This window comes from Anomaloglossus baeobatrachus, chromosome 7 (genome assembly GCF_048569485.1).
Source record: "Anomaloglossus baeobatrachus isolate aAnoBae1 chromosome 7, aAnoBae1.hap1, whole genome shotgun sequence".
Lineage (NCBI taxonomy): Eukaryota > Metazoa > Chordata > Amphibia > Anura > Aromobatidae > Anomaloglossus > Anomaloglossus baeobatrachus.
Window position 1 is genome coordinate 36904386 of NC_134359.1, and position 18772 is coordinate 36923157.

At 47.3% G+C, this 18772-nt stretch overlaps 1 protein-coding gene across 1 annotated transcript in view; it reads left to right on the plus strand.

The window, feature by feature from the left end:
• ARL6IP6 (ARF like GTPase 6 interacting protein 6) overlaps nucleotides 1-10592 on the plus strand; it is a 48175-nt gene extending 37583 nt beyond the window's left edge. Inside the window, exon 5 of the mRNA XM_075318817.1 lies at nucleotides 7644-10592. Coding sequence (XP_075174932.1) covers nucleotides 7644-7737 — 94 coding nt within the window. The 3' untranslated portion in view covers nucleotides 7738-10592. The remainder of the gene's footprint in view (nucleotides 1-7643) is intronic.
• Nucleotides 10593-18772: the final 8180 nt, after the last annotated feature.

Below are 18772 nucleotides of genomic sequence, written 5' to 3' on the forward strand. Positions count from 1 at the left end.
CTGTTCACTTCGGGCTATTGTTCTTTTGTGTACACATGTTGTTCATATTGAATTGTTCTTTTGGTTCATGGTTTGCAGTTCTCCGAACATCCTTCGGATCGCATTTACCCTAGACCAATTTATAAGTTTTCTCCTTCCTGCTTTTGCACCAAAACTGAGGAGCCCGTGATGCACGGGAGGGTGTATAGGCAGAGGGGAGGGGTTACACTTTTTAAAGTGTAATACTTTGTGTGGCCTCCGGAGGCAGTAGCTATACACCCAATTGTCTGGGTCTCCCAATAGGAGCTAGAAGAAAAGGAATTTACGGTAAGTAAACAAAATTCCCTTCTTTATGTTCTATACAGCAGCCTGGGCTCTTATATACAGCATGTTAAAATGCTGTATATAAGAGCCCGGTGGTGGTGCCCGCAGCTTATAGCCACCAAATCTGGTGACAGGTTCCCTTTAAAAACGCAAGAAAAAAACGCACCGAGAATTGACATGCTGCAGATTTTTTCTGCACCCAATAATGCAACGAAAAAAGAAGCAATGTGTGCACAACACTTCAGAATTCTCATTGACTTTGCTGGGAGAAGGATAGACATGCAGATTTGGGCAACAATCTGCACCAAAAAAAAACCCAACAGATTTAGGCCTTGTGTGCACAAAATGTTTATTGAAAAGGGAAAAAAAGTAAAAAAAAATCATTGGGGGGAAAGAAAGTGTGTACAAAGGATTATCCCTACAGGACGGCCCCTGGACTGGACGTGGTCAGTTGTCCCTCCTGGGTGACCCCTGTTTTTCTGCCCTATTTATATATGACTTCTTAGAAGAGGGAAAATTAATAAGGTCAGAGACACTCAAAACTTGAAAATTGCCCCGTGTGACTCCTAACATCAGACTCGGTATCAGCCGGAGGCATCCGGAGACCGGTCAGCAGAGGGTGGTCTTGGATAAGCAGACTCTGTCTCGGAGCCGTTAGTGATTCCTTGAGGTTTTCTTCTGGGATCTTCATGATTCTCTATTGCATTTTCGGGAACCAGTTACTTTGCATCATGGTTAGAGGAGATCAGTCTCAGATCTGAAGCTTTCACGAGAAATGAACATAAAGATTCCCCTACCTTGGGCTAGCATCCGGGACTTTGTGGCAGCCAGACCAAGGCAGCGCAATCCTCCTGTGCCTGCGCTCCATTGCTGGTATCCTCAGCACCCCTTGAGATTACTCTGCCGCCATGTCATCATTACATCTCCATAGGCTTGGTGACTACTAACCCTGCCAGTGTGGCTTGAGGCCGAGATACCAAGCCTCACTTGATACAAGGAGACCTAGTAATCACAAGACGGACCCAGGATGCCGGTAACTGAGGGCCAGCCAGGGAAGTTCGCAGTGTCCTGGCCCGGCTGCCATGGAGAACTGAAGGGGTCCCTGGACCATTACAATAAGGCAAGGTATTAAACAGACCTCCTGCAGCGTAATGGGAGTATACTAGAGTCACCCAGGATGCCAGCATTGAAGTGCCAGTGCACTGCCCCGGTCCGGCTGCCATGGAGTACCAAAGCGGACTCCAGTCCATGGCAGTGGCAATCTTTTTGCTTGTCTGCAGCTTTGACTGTTTACTAATTCCCCCAGTGAACTATAGTTTTGTATAATTGGCCATAGAACAGTAAAGGTTGGTATATGTCTGCACTTATAAATATATAAAGGCCTCAATATTTACAGCTTTCATATAATGCTCATTTACTGCTACAGCAAAAATCCTTCCATTCAACATCTCATAGTCCGGCACAGAATCCAAGGACAGTGTAGACTCTTATAAGACAAGAAGCTGAAATGAGCAGTTATACCCCCGAGGGCTCTCTGATCAAGATCATAGTAAGGATAACATAAGAACTAAGAGATAGGTATCTTATTAAACTCTTATCAGGCAAGCTGTAAGTAAAGCTGGTGTCACACATAACGACGACGACAACGACGTCGCTGCTACGTCACCATTTTCTGTGACGTTGCAGCGACGTCCCGTCGCTGTCGCTGTGTGTGACATCCAGCAACGACCTGGCCCCTGCTGTGAGGTCGCCGGTCGTTGCTGAATGTCCAGCTTCATTTTTTGGTCGTCACTCTCCCGCTGTGACACACACATCGCTGTGTGTGACAGCGAGAGAGCGACGAAATGAAGCGATCAGGAACCGGCACTGGCAGCTGCGGTAAGCTGTAACCAGCGTAAACATCGGGTAACCAAGGGAAGACCTTTCCCTGGTTACCCGATGTTTACGCTGGTTACCAGCCTCCGCTCTTGCTGCCAGTGCCGGCTCCTGCACTGTGACATGTGGCTGCAGTATGCATCGGGTAATTAACCCGATGTATACTGTAGCAAGGAGAGCAAGGAGCCAGCGCTAAGCAGTGCGCGCGGCTCCCTGCTCTCTGCACTGTGACATGTAGGTGCAGCACACATCGGGTTAATTAACCCGATGTGTGCTGCAGGAGAGCAAGGAGCCAGCGCTAAGCGCGGCTCCCTGCTCTCTGCACATGTAGCGACCTTATGATCGCTGCTTCTGCTGTGTTTGACAGCTAAGCAGCGATCATAACAGCGACTTACAAGGTCGCTGTTACGTCACCGAAAATGGTGACGTAACAGCGACGTCGTTGTCGCTGTCGTTTAGTGTGACACCAGCTTAACAGCAGAAAGAAGGATCACGGGATATACAGGAACCATTCTCTTTCTTATCACTCTCTGTTCCTGTAATCTCCTTTTTCAGCCTTCAGTGAGTGGGATACACAGGAACCTTTCCTCTTGTTATCACTCTTTTTGTTCCTGTAATCTCCCCTTTCAGCCTCCTGTGAGAGTTATACACAGGAACCTTTCTTCTTGTTATCATTCTTATCATTCTCTGTTCCTGTAATCTCCTCCCTTTACAGCCTCAGTGAGAGTGTTACAGAGGAACCTTTCTTCTTGTTAACACTCTTTATTCCTATAATCTCCTACCCTTATTGCCTTCACTGAGGGGTTACACAGGAACCTTTCTTCTTGTTAACACTCTCTATTCCTATAATCTCCTACCCTTATTGCCTTCACTGAGGGGTTACACAGGAACCTTTCTTCTTGTTATCACTGTCTGTTCCTGTAATCTCCTCCCTTTTCAGGCTCAGTGAGGGTTATACACAGGAACCTTTCTTCTTTTTATCACTTTCTGTTCTTGTACTCTCCCCTTTCAGCCTCAGTGAAGGTTATACACAGGAACCTTTCTTCTTTTTATCACTCTCTGTTCTTGTACTCTCCCCTTTCAGCCTCAGTGAGGGTTATACACAGGAACCTTTCTTCTTGTTATCACTCTCTGTTCTTGTACTCTCCCCTTTCAGCCTCAGTGAACAGGAACCTTATACACAGGAACCTTTCTTCTTTTTATCACTCTTTCTGTAATTTCCTCCCTTTCAACCTTCAGTGAGGGGGATACACAGGAACCTTTCTTCTTCTTATCACTCTCTGTTCTTGTAATCTCCCCTTTCAGCCTTCAGTGAGTGTGATACACAGGAACCTTTCTTGTTATCACTCTCTGTTCTTGTAATCTCCCCTTTCAGCCTTCAGTGAGTGTGATACACAGGAACCTTTCTTGTTATCACTCTCTGTTCCTGTAATTGCCTCACTTTTCAGCCTCAGTGAGTGGGATACACAGGAACCTTTCTTCTTATCACTCTCTGTTCCTGTAAGCCCCTCCTCTTTCAGCCTTCACTGAGGGGGATACACAGGAACCTTTCTTCTTATCACTCTCTGTTCCTGTAATCTCCCCTTTCAGCCTTCAGTGAGGGGGATACACAGGAACCTTTCTTCTTATCACTCTCTGTTCCTGTAATCTCCCCTTTCAGCCTTCAGTGAGGGGGATACACAGGAACCTTTCTTCTTATCACTCTCTGTTCCTGTAATCTCCCCTTTCAGCCTTCAGTGAGGGGGATACACAGGAACCTTTCTTCTTATCACTCTCTGTTCCTGTAATCTCCCCTTTCAGCCTTCAGTGAGGGGGATACACAGGAACCTTTCTTCTTATCACTCTCTGTTCCTGTAATCTCCCCTTTCAGCCTTCAGTGAGGGGGATACACAGGAACCTTTCTTCTTATCACTCTCTGTTCCTGTAATCTCCCCTTTCAGCCTTCAGTGAGGGGGATACACAGGAACCTTTCTTCTTATCACTCTCTGTTCCTGTAATCTCCCCTTTCAGCCTTCAGTGAGGGGGATACACAGGAACCTTTCCTCTTGTTAGCATTTTCTCTTCCTGTAATCTCCCCTTTCAGCCTCCAGTGAGGGGGATACAGGAGCTTTTTTAACGTTATCTCCCCTTTATAAAAAGCAGCTTGTCATAAGCATCATGTCCACACTCTGCAGACCTTGAGCTTTTATTTATGAGGGGTTTAACCAAAGATTGAACATGTTAAAATACAGTCTGCCTGACCTTTCATCTAATGTCCACCCCTGATGTACATAGAAGAATACAAGGCACTCCCAAGATTGGCTGCAACGTTGCAGCCAATCTTGGGAGTGCCTTGTATTCTTCTATTGACAAAAGGCCTTGGAACCTGAAGCGCACCCCTACATCTATTATCATCAGCACAGAGGAAGTGCCATTTACTTCTTGTTGTATCTAGCACCCCTGATGTACAGTCAGGAGCTGTGCCTATACATTAGATTGTCAACTGATCCTGGCTAAATCGTTTGGTCCAGCCATCTTTTATCGTTTGTTTTCTTATCTTTACCCATGTCTGTCATTTCACTCCAGGGCTTTTCTATATAGTGGGAGTTGTGATTTGCTGTTATTTTAATTTATTTATTTATTTATTTATATCCGGAGCTGCTGCTTGTATACGGCACGTTCTTCATTACATATGAGCCATTGGTGGCCGCAATCGGGACACAACGTAAAGGGTGACCGCTGAGAGGTCGATAAATGTAAAACCAAACGTAAAGCTCTCTGGGCAATACATCAGAACTTTTATTCCAGCGAGCGCTCCTGCACACTGTGAGCCGGGCCATCATTTTTTGTTAATTTGTTTTCCAGATTCATTGTGAAGCGATTAAAATCTCCCCCGCAGAGCCGCTTCTCAGCAAAAGTCAGGGGCCGTGCTTTCAATGTTTGTGCTCAGTTTTCTCTTCTACATCTGCACATAATCACACACAACATATACTGGCTCAATTTTATTTTAATTTTTAGTTTTTGTTTTTTTACCCTTTTGAGCACTACCATGCTTGAGTGCTCGGTACTAGTAACTAGTGATGAGCGAGCACTACCATGCTCAGGTGCTCAGTACTCGTAACTAGTGATGAGCGGGCACTACCATGCTCGGGTGCTCAGTACTGGTAACTAGTGATGAGCGGACACTACCATGCTCGGGTGCTCAGTACTGGTAACTAGTGATGAGCGGGCACTACCATGCTCTGGTGCTCAGTACTAGTAACTAGTGATGAGTGGGCACTACCATGCTCGGGTGCTCAGTACTGGTAACTAGTGATGAGCGGGCACTACCATGCTCAGGTGCTCAGTACTAGTAACTAGTGATGAGCGGGCACTACCATGCTCGGGTGCTCAGTACTGGTAACTAGTGATGAGCGGGCACTACCATGCTCGGGTGCTTAGTACTCGTAACTAGTGATGAGCGGGCACTACCATGCTCGGGTGTTCAGTGCTCGTAACTAGTGATGAGCGGGCACTACCATGTTCGGGTGCTTAGTACTCGTAACTAGTGATGAGCGGGCACTATCATGCTCGGGTGTTCAGTGCTCGTAACTAGTGATGAGCGGGCACTACCATGCTCGGGTGTTCAGTGCTCGTAACTAGTGATGAGTGAGCACTACCATGCTCGGGTGCTCAGTACTCGTAACTAGTGATGAGCGAGCACTACCATGCTCGGGTGTTCAGTGCTCGTAACTAGTGATGAGCGGGCACTACTATGTTCGGGTGCTTAGTACTCGTAACTAGTGATGAGCGGGCACTATCATGCTCGGGTGCTCAGTACTCGTAACTAGTGAGGAGCGGGCACTACCATGCTCGGGTGTTCAGTGCTCGTAACTAGTGATGAGCGGGCACTACCATGTTCGGGTGCTTAGTACTCGTAACTAGTGATGAGCGGGCACTACCATGCTCGGGTGTTCAGTGCTCGTAACTAGTGATGAGCGGGCACTACCATGTTCGGGTGCTTAGTACTCGTAACTAGTGATGAGCGGGCACTACCATGCTCCAGTGTTCAGTACTCGTAACTAGTGATGAGCGGGCACTACCATGCTCGGGTGTTCAGTACTCGTAACTAGTGATGAGCGGGCAGTACCATGCTCGAGTGTTCAGTACTCGTAACTAGTGATGAGTGAGCACTACCATGCTCAGGTGCTCAGTACTCGTAACTAGTGATGAGCGAGCACTACCATGTTCGGGTGCTTAGTACTTTTAACTAGTGATGAGCGGGCACTACCATGCTCGAGTGTTCAGTACTCGTAACTAGTGATGAGCGGGCACTACCATGCTCGAGTGTTCAGTACTCGTAACTAGTGATGAGTGAGCACTACCATGCTCGAGTGTTCAGTACTCGTAACTAGTGATGAGCGAGCACTTCCATGCTCGGGTGCTCGGTACTTGTAACTAGTGATGAGCGGGCACTACCATGCTCGAGTGTTCAGTACTGGTAACTAGTGATGAGCGGGCACTACCATGCTCGGGTGCTCGGTACTTGTAACTAGTGATGAGCGGGCACTACCATGCTCGGGTGCTCGGTACTAGTAACTAGTGATGAGCGGGTGCTACCATGCTCAGTACTCGTAACTAGTGATGAGCGGGCACTACCATGCTCGGGTGCTCAGTACTCGTAACTAGTGATGAGCGGGCACTACCATGCTCAGGTGCTCAGTACTCATAACTAGTGATGAGCGGGCACTACCATGCTCAGGTGCTCAGTACTCGTAACTAGTGATGAGCGGGCACTACCATGCTCAGGTGCTCAGTACTGGTAACTAGTGATGAGCGGGCACTACCATGCTCGGGTGCTCAGTATTCGTAACTAGTGATGAGCGGGCACTCACTAGTTACGAGTACGAGTTACGAGTACAGAGCACCGAGCATGGTAGTGCCCGCTCATCACTAGTTACGAGTACTGAGCACCCGAGCATGGTAGTGCCCACTCATCACTAGTAATAACCTATGGGATTCTCACCAATAATGAGATTAAAGGGGATGCTGTGCTGATTATTGTGTCAATTTTATAATTATGCAGGTTGCAGCAGGATGTAAGTTTCAGATTTTTCTCTTGTAGGAGTGTCCCTCCCTGTAATATAGGCTGGATGTGAGATCTGTCTGTATCCAGGGTGCTGGTCTCTTAAATTGCTTTCACGTATCATTACCGTTTCAATCCAGCCTTCATTTAGTGTTCGTAGGCTTTCCTCCTTCTCAATAGCTTGTTTTGTCTGCCCTCTCTGGGACAGTACAGGCTTTCTCCCCTGTCCGCTGCAGATCTGTGTACAACCCCTCCCCTTATGCATTTGTAATTACCCCTGCGCTGCTGGATATTTCCGGAGTGCGGTGCCGGAGTGGTCGGTGCTTTGCTTTTGTCCATCTTTCTGCTTTTTATTTTCAGTCTCGGTGGCTCGTACTCTGCGGCTAAACTCGTCTAATATCATATTCCTTTTTTCTTTCAGGAAAATGACGGGCCATTCATTCCACATGGGCTACACCATGGCAATACTTAATGGCCTCGTGGCGGCTCTCACCGTGCTCTGGTGCCTGCTCTGAATCCATTCTCCCTGCTGCTCACACCGGACCTCACCACTAGATGGAGCCGCCTCATTTTTTTTTGTTTCATCTGTGCATCCAGTTTTATGTTGTATTAATGTTCTTTTTTTTATATTTTTGCAAAAATGTACTTTTAGTTCACAGTCATGTGGCCGTATTACCCGTCCCATGATCACAGTGCATTGCTCTCACTGGCCGGTGGCTCTCCTGACCCGAGCGGTGACAGCATGTATCTCTATGCAGGTCTCGGGTCAGGACAGCCATACAGTCGTGTGACTGCGACCTTAGTCAATTTTAGTTTGGGGGGGGGGGGTTTGCTTTCAAAACAATTTGCCAAATTTTCCTACCCAGCAAAAAAAATACTTTCTTCCAAAAACCGAGCCATTCTGGATAAGTTGTAATACCAGACATGTCCATGGACAAGAGGGGGCGCTGTTTTGTAAAGGAACAGTGTAATAGTTAATGGGCAGTGTGAGATTAGAAAATCATGACTTTTTTTCGAAAAACCCAGCCATCCTTACACTATGTGCATAAGATGCAATACCAGACATGCCCATGAACAAAATGGGGCGCTGTTTTGTAAAGAATTTTTTTTTTTTTTTTTGCTTTTTTTTTCTAACCTCACACAACCCCTTTTAATTAAATAGAGGAGGCCAAGCCCTGTGGAGCATAGTTTATTAAAGGGGCCGTCCTGGACTGATCTTGATGAACTGTCCTTAACCATTGACTTCAGTGCTAGCTGTCGGGGTCCTCGGCAATCTAATACTGATAACTTAGCCAATGGATGGATTGGTCATCAAGAATATAGTCCTCAACGACCCCTTTAAAGTGTTCAGACAAATTTGGGGGCAAGGTTTTTATTATATACATACCCATCAGTAAAAATAGTTTTGGAGATTATATATATATATATATATATATATATATATATATATATATATATATATATATATATATATATATATCCATATATATATATAATCAGTACAGACCAAAAGTATGGACACACCTTCTCATTCAAAGAGTTTTCTTTATTTTCAGGACTCTGAAAATTGTAGATTCACATTGAAAGCATCACAACTATGAATTAAAACATGTGGAATGAAATACTTACTAAAGTGTGAAAATATGTCTTATATTCTAGGTTCTTCAAAGTAGCCACCTTTTGCTTTCATTACTACTTTGCACACTCTTGGCATTCTCTTGATGAGCTTCAAGAGGTAGTCACCGGAAATGGTTTTCCAACAGTCTTGAAGGAGTTCCCAGAGATGCTTAGCATTTGTTGGCCCTTTTGCCTTCACTCTGTGGTCCAGCTCACCCCAAACCATCTCGATTGGGTTCAGGTCTGGTGACTGTGGAGGCCAGGTCATCTGGCGTAGCACCCCATCACTCTCCTTCTTAGTCATATAGCCCTTACACAGCCTGGAGGGGTGTTTGGGGTCATTGTCCTGTTGAAAAATAAATGATGGTCCAACTAAACGCAAACCGGATGGAATAGCATGCCACTGCAAGATGCTGTGGTAGCCATGCTGGTTCTGTATGCCTTCAATTTTGAATAAATCCCCAACAGTGTCACCAGCAAAGCCCCCCCACATCATCACACCTCCTCCTCCATGCTTCACGGTGGGAACCAGCCATGTAGAGTCCATCCGTTCACCTTTTCTACAAAGACACGGTGGTTGGATCCAAAGATCTCAAATTTGGACTCCTCAGACCAAAGCACAGATTTCCACTGGTCTAATGTCCATTCCTTGTGTTCTTTACCCCAAACAAGTCTCTTCTGCTTGTTGCCTGTCCTTAGCAGTGGTTTCCTAGCAGCTATTTTACCATGAAGGCTGCTGCGCAAAGGCTCCTCTTAACAGTTGCTCTAGAGATGAGAAGGTGCGTCCAAACCTTTTAGCCAAAATTAGTTATGAGCTCACTGATGTATTCTCAGTTAACTCATTCTTCAGCCAGCAAGGAACAGGGAAATTAACAGCCTGTATCAGCCACACTATGCAAAATTGTTAATGAAAGCCAATATTTCTAGCCAAAAATACATACATTTAGGTAAAAAAAAGTTCACAGATGGTGTCAATAACGTTCAACTACTTTTTAAATTATTGTTTTTAATGCACTTATTTGTAGGTAGGTATTCAATCCAGTATTTTAAAGGTTAATGATTCCTACTTAAATCCATGTCTTGTAATAAAACCAGATAGCGGACGTTTCTGGCAATACTCTATTTTTGGGGGCGCTGTTGCATTGAGTTCTATGGAGAAATTTGTATCCAGAATGGACAGAAATGGTACTACAGAAACAAACATTTTGTAGCACTGAATGGCAATAGGATTTTTTTTTTAAAAACCTTGATTTCTGTAAAATGATACTTTGTAAAATAGAAAGTTCTCATATGTTTAGAGCGTTTCTACCTGAGTGACGGTGATAGTTAACCATGTTACGTTAATCGCGTTTGCAACCTTTTTTATTATTTTTATTTTTTTTTCTCACCCATAGGTCTCCATACCATAGTAATCCACTTCATAGGTTTAATATCTTTTGGCTGTAGCGTTCCCATAAGGAAAAGGAAACCTCGTATTCCCCCATCAGGATGTGTGATTTCTGGGGGTGATCGAGGGGTCCTTGTATTATGGGGCATTTTTTTTTGTAAACCGGTAACAGACTGAACAAGGCACTTCGTACAGATGTATATTTTTCTTTTGGTCACTCGGCTTCTTTTGTACAGTCTTTTATACTATTCGGCATCTAATTCGATCGACTTGTATAAAAGGGAAAACGCTGAACGCTTTATCTGTAAAAAAGAAAATGAAATCACCCTTTAAAAAAAAAAAGTAAATAAATATGTAAAATATAAATGTGTGCTTGCGTTTATATATATACTAGCTGTACTACCCGGCTTCACCCGGGTTAATAACTGCTGTTAACAAAATAGAATGTATTAACAAAAATGTATTCTGCACACAAAAACCACAAAACAAATAGATAGACGTAATTATAATGTCTGTCTCCCCTCTGTATATATCTCTCTGTCTCTCTCTATCTCTTTGTCTGTCTCTTTCTCCGTCTGTCTCAATCTCTTTCCCTGTCTGTCTATCTATCTCTTTCCCTGTCTGTCTATCTATCTCCGTCACTTTCCATGTCTGCCTCTTTCCCTCTGTCTCTTTCCCTGTGTTTGTCTTTGTCTCTCTTTACCTGTCTTTGTCTCTTACCCTGTCTGTCTCTTTCCCTCTCTTTCCCTGTCTGCTTCCCTGTGTCTGTCTCTTTGTCTGTGTCTGTCTCTTTACCTCTCTGTGTCTGTCTCTTAACCTGTCTCTCTCTTTCCCTGTCAGTCTGTCTCTTTGTGTCTGTCTCTTACCCTGTCTATGTCTGTTTCTTACCCTGTCTGTGTCTGCCTCTTTCCCTGTCTGTGTCTGTCTCTTTCCCTGGCTGCATTGTGACATGCCAACATTCCATATAAGGGCGTGGCTGCGCATTCTTCTGAAGTTCTGGCTGCATTGTGGCTCCCAGCTCCATTCGCTTTAATGGAGGCAGGTTTTTTGGTGAATAACTAAAGCGCGGGGTTAAAACTTCCCCTCAAAACATAGCCTATGACGCTCTCGGGGTCCAGAAGTGTGAGTGTGCAAAATTTTGTGGCTGTATCTGCGACGGTGCAGATGCCAATCCCGGACATATACATACACACACACACCACACACACAGCTTTATATATTAGATTCTAGTATCTGTATACTGACATTTGATCATATCGACATTCACTGTGTACAGTTTTTATTGGCTCTTGTGATATTAATCGAGCCCCATTGACTTGTTATATTGTTGTTTTGGTACTTTTAATGGGTAGCTCCTTAAAGGGCTTGTCTTATTTTCTGCAGTAACGCACCCTTCAGGCTTCCTGGGGCTCATGAAGCTCCTGCTTGATTGACAGCTCGGACCAGCGGCATTGTCACGCTGCTTGCCCAAATTATGCAGCAAAAACAGAGTGCACAAAGGGGCTGAAGCTGGATGGGGAGCTAACCCTGTGACGCCCTGGCAAAACCAGAGACTGCATCCATCCTACAGATGCAGGATTCCCTCCTCCTTGGCCTTCCAACACAACCCACACACAGGAACAAACATCAGCCACAAAAGCCTAGTCACCCCCCTGGACAATAGGGACACACCAGTGGGTGGGGCCAGGCAGATGGTGACGTCCACCTAGGGGTTCTGAGGTGTCAGGGGAGGGAACACAATAGTCTAGTCTGGACAGGGGAAGTAAGAGGAGTGGTCAGGGGTCGGAGCCCCTGGACTACCGGACTACTGACTAGGTGGCAGACGGCAGTGCAGGTCCACAGGCGACGGAGATCCGGTCGTGGGAGACCTTAAGTGGACCGGGGCAGGGTTGTAGCCCGTCGGTGCCGACAGCGGGAATCCGGTCCGGAGGCCGTGCACAGTCGGGGTGTCTGGATCCTAGGGCGAGGACCACTTCAAGCCCCTTGTCAATTAACCAGTAGGGGACAAGATTCCAAGTCTTGTCCCACCAGTAAGTCAAGATAGAGCGAGGCGGAAGCCCAACGCGGGGGATAGGGCGTCTGCAAGTGCCTGCAAAAATCCAAAGTGTCAGATCTCGCGGGCCACAGCTCCCACAGCAAAAACACCGGGAGCGGACTTTTCCCGTTCCATGCGGACTAGTCACAAGACAAAAACACTGAAGTGCAGGAGGAAGGGCCTCTGTCCTGTCAACCGGTGTGTGTGGGACCCGAGCACACCCCTCCGGAGGCTACCGGTATCCGGCACTTGGTTTACTACTTGGACTTTGAGTGATTTATGTCTAAACAGTGAGTACACCGGTGTCATCCGGTCCAGCCTGCAGACGGCGCCCCAGAACTTCACACCAGCTACACCCGGGCCCCGGGACTACACCTCCCCTACCCATGGAGGGGATACCATCTTGCTGCCCCGCTCCATCAGCCCCGGGCGTCCCATACAAAGGCAGCGGTGGTGTTACCAACAAATCACCGCAACCCACGGGTGGCGTCACTGACAAACTCCCCTCTAAATACCCCCTTTTACACAGTTGTGGGCGGCGGGCTGCTGCATGAGCCCCGGATCCGGCTGCCACTCGAGCCACAGCCACGATCCCAGATCCGAGCGCCTCGGGTAGCCTCCCCTGCCGTGGTCCGTGCTCCCGCCCGACACACTACCAGCATCAGAGCAACGCTTACAAGCTCTATTGAAACAAGCTTGTAGGTCCTGAACATTTTCGGCTATACAGCAGCGGTGGATGGTTCTATATTTAACGAGAAGCAAAGAATGAAATGAAAATCCATCCATTCTTGAGAACAGAGAATATTTTTTATAAACAAGTAAATTGAAAAGTTGTTAGTTTTTACCAGCACTTTGCAATTTTAAAGGGAACCTGTCAGGTGCAATATGCACCCATAACCACATGCAGTTCTGGGTGCATATTCTTATTCCCTGCCTAACCGTCCCTGTATACACTAGCATAGATAAAGAGATCTTTAGAAAAAGTATTTCTAAAGATCCCATATGATATGCTAATGAGCACAGGGACTAGTCACAAGGGTGTTAGTTCCCTTGGCTAGTCGGCCTCCTTAGCATGTTAGTACGCCAGTGTTGGCATGCCAACATGCTAATAAATGTGCAGCAAGACAAAACAATCACTGATCTCAGTGAGACCAGCCAAAGAAAACACCGCCGACAGCCAGCGAGGGCGCTCAACACAGTGAAATCCTAGGTGCATTGCCCCCTGGGAAGTATGCAAATCAAAAAGATCCGTGGAGCCTCTGTTATTAGTCTCGACAGAAAAATAGCCAGAAAACCCTCCGGGAAGGACCTAGCCAAGGAGTGGCTCTTTTTAGGAGACCACCATAACCACCATATTAAGTGGCCCTTTTAGTCAATATCCAACTCTTGCAAGTTTAAAGATATGACAAGGGTTATACCAAGGCCAGGTATCCATCCACAGACAGCTGTTTCGGGGTATTGCCCCTCATCAGTGTGGAGTAGGATTCTGGCTACGTGGGAGCAATGCCTAGTAGACCAACAAGACAAAACAATCACTGATCTCGGGGAGACCAGCCTTTTCTCCGCTGCCATCGCATCCAACTCCTGGATTTCGGCTCAGTGCGCATGATCCCGGACTTTCGCTCATGCGCACTACACGAGTTTGAAGCTTGGACGAGAACACCGGGCTTCATAGTGCACATGGCTGAAAGTCTGGGATCATGTGCACTGAGCCGAAATCCAGGACGCGGTGGCAGTGCGACCATGCCTTTGACGCTGCGCATTCAGTAGAATGTTAGTACGCCCACAGGAGCATGCTTACATGCTAAGGAGGCCAACTAGCCAAGGGAAGTAACGCCCTTGGGACTAGTCCCTGGCCTCATTAGCATACGGTAAAAGATCTTTAGAAATACTTTTTCTAAAGATCTCTTTATCTATGCTAGTGTATACAGGGACGGTTAGGCAGGGATTAGCAATGTGCACCCAGAACTGCTCATGGTTCTGGGTCCATATTGCACCCGACATGCTCCCTTTAACTATTAATGAACATGAGAGTAACCCTTTACTAGGAGGTGAGTTTCAGTCTAAGGAGTTTTGCACTATACCTATTCTATGGATAGATCAGCAATATTGGCAATATTGGATCAGTGTGGGTCTGACGCCCCGCTCCGTACATTGGTAACAGCTGATCGGTGGGTGGAGGGTGGTGCCGGGTGACCCTCACCAATCTGATATTGATGACCAGCTGATAACTGGTTGATGAAATGGGAGAGATGAATTCAGATCCCAGGGACCAATAAAAGGAGCAAAAGATGAAACCGAAATGATCAGAAATGTATATGTATTAATTGGGTATCATCTGTACAGAAACCTATAATGATAAGGATCTGATTACTAGAACCGCCGGTATGGTAGCCATCAAATTAAAGGGGTTGTCTGGCCTGCATAATTGTGAATCTGCACTCTGAGGATTCTCCGGCACCGGGAATGGCAGGCCCGTGACCGCAAATATGTTTATGAATATGTGCGGTCACATGCCAACTAGTTGGGCACCGCCTCACTCAATGGAATTGTATTGAGCAAAGCCAGATAAAGTCTAGTTGGTATGTGGCCGGAAGTATGCACGTGACCGCCCGCTCCTGCCACCGGAGAATTCTGCCAGCGGGGAGTGTGTGCACTGTCAGGATTCACAAGTCTGCAGTCACATGGAGTAATTAAGGTCGGACGACCCCTTTAAACTATATTTATTGCATTATATACCGGGTTTATATGCATAAATCTGCGTAACCTCTGTGAACACAAAATTTATTCTTTATCACATTATTCAAATGTTTACGCACAAAAAGGTTCACAATGTAATGCTACCAGGTAACATCACATCACCCAAATTATAAAGAAAACGAGCAGAAAGTGTGATTTCCTTCTAAGTGTGTGTTTACTTTATATTTCTGCTCACAAATGCATTTCTTTAATTAGAGGTGACAAATAGCGCTGCGGGATTCGTTTTTCCCCTCCTTTCCTGCTGATACCTATAAATACCACTGGTTCAAACAAGGTAAAGCCGATCCGACGAACATTCCACGGCCGAAATACACACGTCTGCATTATACATGAGCCATTTCCTGGGGTCTGTGATCCATGATTCATTAGCCCTAGGGCATGTTGTGTGGGTTATTATAGTAACGGAGTTATATATTTGCCCCTTTATTTGGGGCTTAGGTGGAAGCCGACACCATGAAACCGTCAATCTGTTTCTAATAAACCGATCGCAACCTCCTTAGGCTAGGTTCACACTTCCGTTAAAATGTATCAGTCACAATCCACGGCTCTGGTAAACAACACAATCCGTTTAGCGGATTCCGTTGGGTCCCATAGACTTGTATTAGTGGCGGATTGCAACTGATGACCTTGCGTTGCATCCGCTGCGTCGTGGTCAGTTGTTTTTTGACTGACCGCTGGGCGCGGAGCAACGCAGAATGTAACGTTTTTCGGGCCGTCAAAATTAACGCGCCCCGCGGGAATCCGTCGCCATCCGTCTCGCTTGTAATGTATGTCTATGGTGCTGGATTCCATCGTAATCCGCCTTAGGCTACTTTCACACATCCGGTTTGAGCACTGCGGCTCAATCCGGCTGTGAAACCTATGCAACGGATGCGGCGAAAACACCGCATCCTTTGCATAAGTTTTTACATGCGGCCAGTCCGTTTTTTTCCGGTTGCGGCACGCTACTGAGCATGCGCAGTGGAAGAAACCGCATGCGGCGGCCGGATGCGTTTTTTTCCGCATCGCGCCGCATCCGGCGTCCATAGGCATGCATTGAAAATGCGCCGCAGCGGATAGATGCGGCGCGATGCGGTTTTTTTTTTGCCGGAGCAAAAAACGTTGCAGGCAACGTTCCATCCGGCCGCGGCATCGGCTAAATCTGCCGCATGCGGCAAAAACCAGACCGAACGCAAGCCCATGCAGCACAATACGGCACTAATGTAAGTCTATGCAAAAAAACCCACAACCGGCGGCAAAAAAAACGGCTGCGGTCTTTCTGCAGAGTGCCGTATTGTGCCGCAGAGCAAAAACCGGATGTGTGAAAGTAGCCTTACGACGGAATCCAGCGCTGGATTCCGTCATGTTCTGCTGAGCATGCCCAGCATGTTTTGCACACCCACTGGGCTGTCCCAAACACAAACGGATGATGACTGACGGACGCACAGCGGATGTAACGGACGCAACGGATCAGTTTTTTCACAGGATTCCTGTGAAAGGAATCCTGTGAAAAACACATCCGTTGCGTCAGTTGACATAAAAAAAACGACTGATCCGTTGCTGACGGACCTGACGGATTTAAAACAACAGAAATGTGAACCTAGCCTTACAAGAAATGCTTTGCCAGATGATCCTCCTTGGACAAATCGTTGATCAACAATTTTACATGGACGTCCAATATTAAAGGGCTATTCTCAAAATCACAAGTTATTCCCTACCCATAGGCTATAGGATATCTTTAGGGGTCCGACTTCTGGAGCTTCCTCCCCTGTGATCCTGAGATCAAGGCTCTAGAAAGGCTTTGCTGCCCTGTCTTGAATGGAGCGGAGTTGTGTTCCTTGATCTTTGCTCCATTCATTGTCAATAGAACTGCTGCAAATAGTTGAGTCCAGTCCCATGGACAATGAATGGAGCAAAAATCGAGCATGTGCACTTTGGATCTATTCAAAATGGGGTTCTCCGCAGTCCATATCTTGGGATTGTTGCGTGTGCCCAGTGATCACCAAGTTATAGCTTATCCTATGTGATTTTGTAAATAAGCCTTGAAAGCGGATCCATGTCCAGAATTCACAATGCGAACTGTATATGTTGTTATATATCTACTAGAAGGTGGCCCGATTCTACGCATCGGGTATTCTAGAATTTACGTATTGTGTAGTTCATGTATGATTTTTGTTATATATATATATATATATAGATGTTGTTGTGTGTAGTTACCAAGTGTTTGTGTAGGGCGCTGTACATGTTCTGGGTGTTGTCTGGGTGTGGCGGGGGGTGAGAGCGGTGTTGTATGTGTGTTGCGTGTGTTGCGTTGTTTGTGGAGCGCTGTGTGTCTGTAGCGTTGTGTGTGTGTGTGTTGCGCGGTTTGTGTGTGTGTGGTGTGTTTTGGGGGGAGGTATGTTTTGTGCAATGTGTGTGTTGCGCGGTATGTGCGTATATTTATGTATGCCGCGGTGTTTGTGTGTTGGGTGTTGTGTGTGTGCGGCGTTGTCTGTGTGTGTGGGTGTCTGTGTATGGCGGTGTTTGTGGTTCCCAGTGTGTGTGTGGTGTGTTGTGTGTGTGTGTTGGGGGGAGGTGTGCACCTCCCATCGTGCTCCATCCCCCATGCTGCGCACCCCCCATCGTGCCCCATCCCAGATGCTGCGCACCCCCCATCGTGCTCCATCCCCCATGCTGCCCACCCCCCATCGTGCTCCATCCCCTATGCTGCGCATTCCCCATCGTGCTCCATCCCCGATGCTGCACACCCCCCATCGTGCTCCATCCCCCATGCTGCGCACTCCCCATCGTGCTCCATCCTCCATGCTGCGCACTCCCCATCGTGCTCCATCCCCCATGCTGCGCACTCTCCATCGTGCTACATCCCCCATGCTGCGCACCCCCCATCGTGCTACATCCCCCATGCTGCGCACCCCCCATCGTGCTACATCCCCCATGCTGCGCACCCCATCGTGCTCCATCCCCTATGCTGCGCATTCCCCATCCTTCTCCATCCCTGATGCTGCGCATCCCCCATCGTGCTCCACCCCCCATGCTGTGCACTCCCCATTGTGCTCCATCCCCCATGCTGTGCACTCCCCATCGTGCTCCATCCTCCATGCTGCGCACTCCCCTTCATGCTACATCCCCCATGCAGCGCACCCCCCATCGTGCTACATCCCCCATGCTGCGCACCCCATCGTGCTACATCCCCCATGCTGCGCACCCCATCGTGCTCCATCCCCCATGCTATAATAGTTCTCCTATTATACTCAGAGAGGAATTTAATAGGAGGACTATAATAGGAGGAGTAGTCCTGGGGGAAGAGGAGTATAATGCCGGCTCCCTGCACATGTATACCGGGAGCCGGTGTATGCTGGTAACTATGATACACATCGGGTAACTAAGGGACCTTAGTTACCCGATGTGTAAAATGGTTACCGGCGTTCACCGGCTCCATCAAGATCCCAGCATCGCAAGGTTATGTCTGGCGCTGCTGGGATCGTGACGGAGCCGGTGTACACTGGTAACTATGATACACATCGGGTAACCAAGGGACCTTAGTTACCCGATGTGTATAATGGTTACCAGCGTTCACGGGCTCCGTCACGATCCCAGCAGCGCAAGGTTATGTCTGGCGATGCGTGCGGAGGGCGGGGCCAGGCCGAGGCGAGCGACCAATCTGTGGGGGGGGGCGGAGCCGAGGCGAGCGGCCAATCCGTGCGGGAGGGCGGGGCCATGGCGAGCCCAGCGGCCAATCAGCTTTGTGTCACCGTAACACAATTTTGGAGCA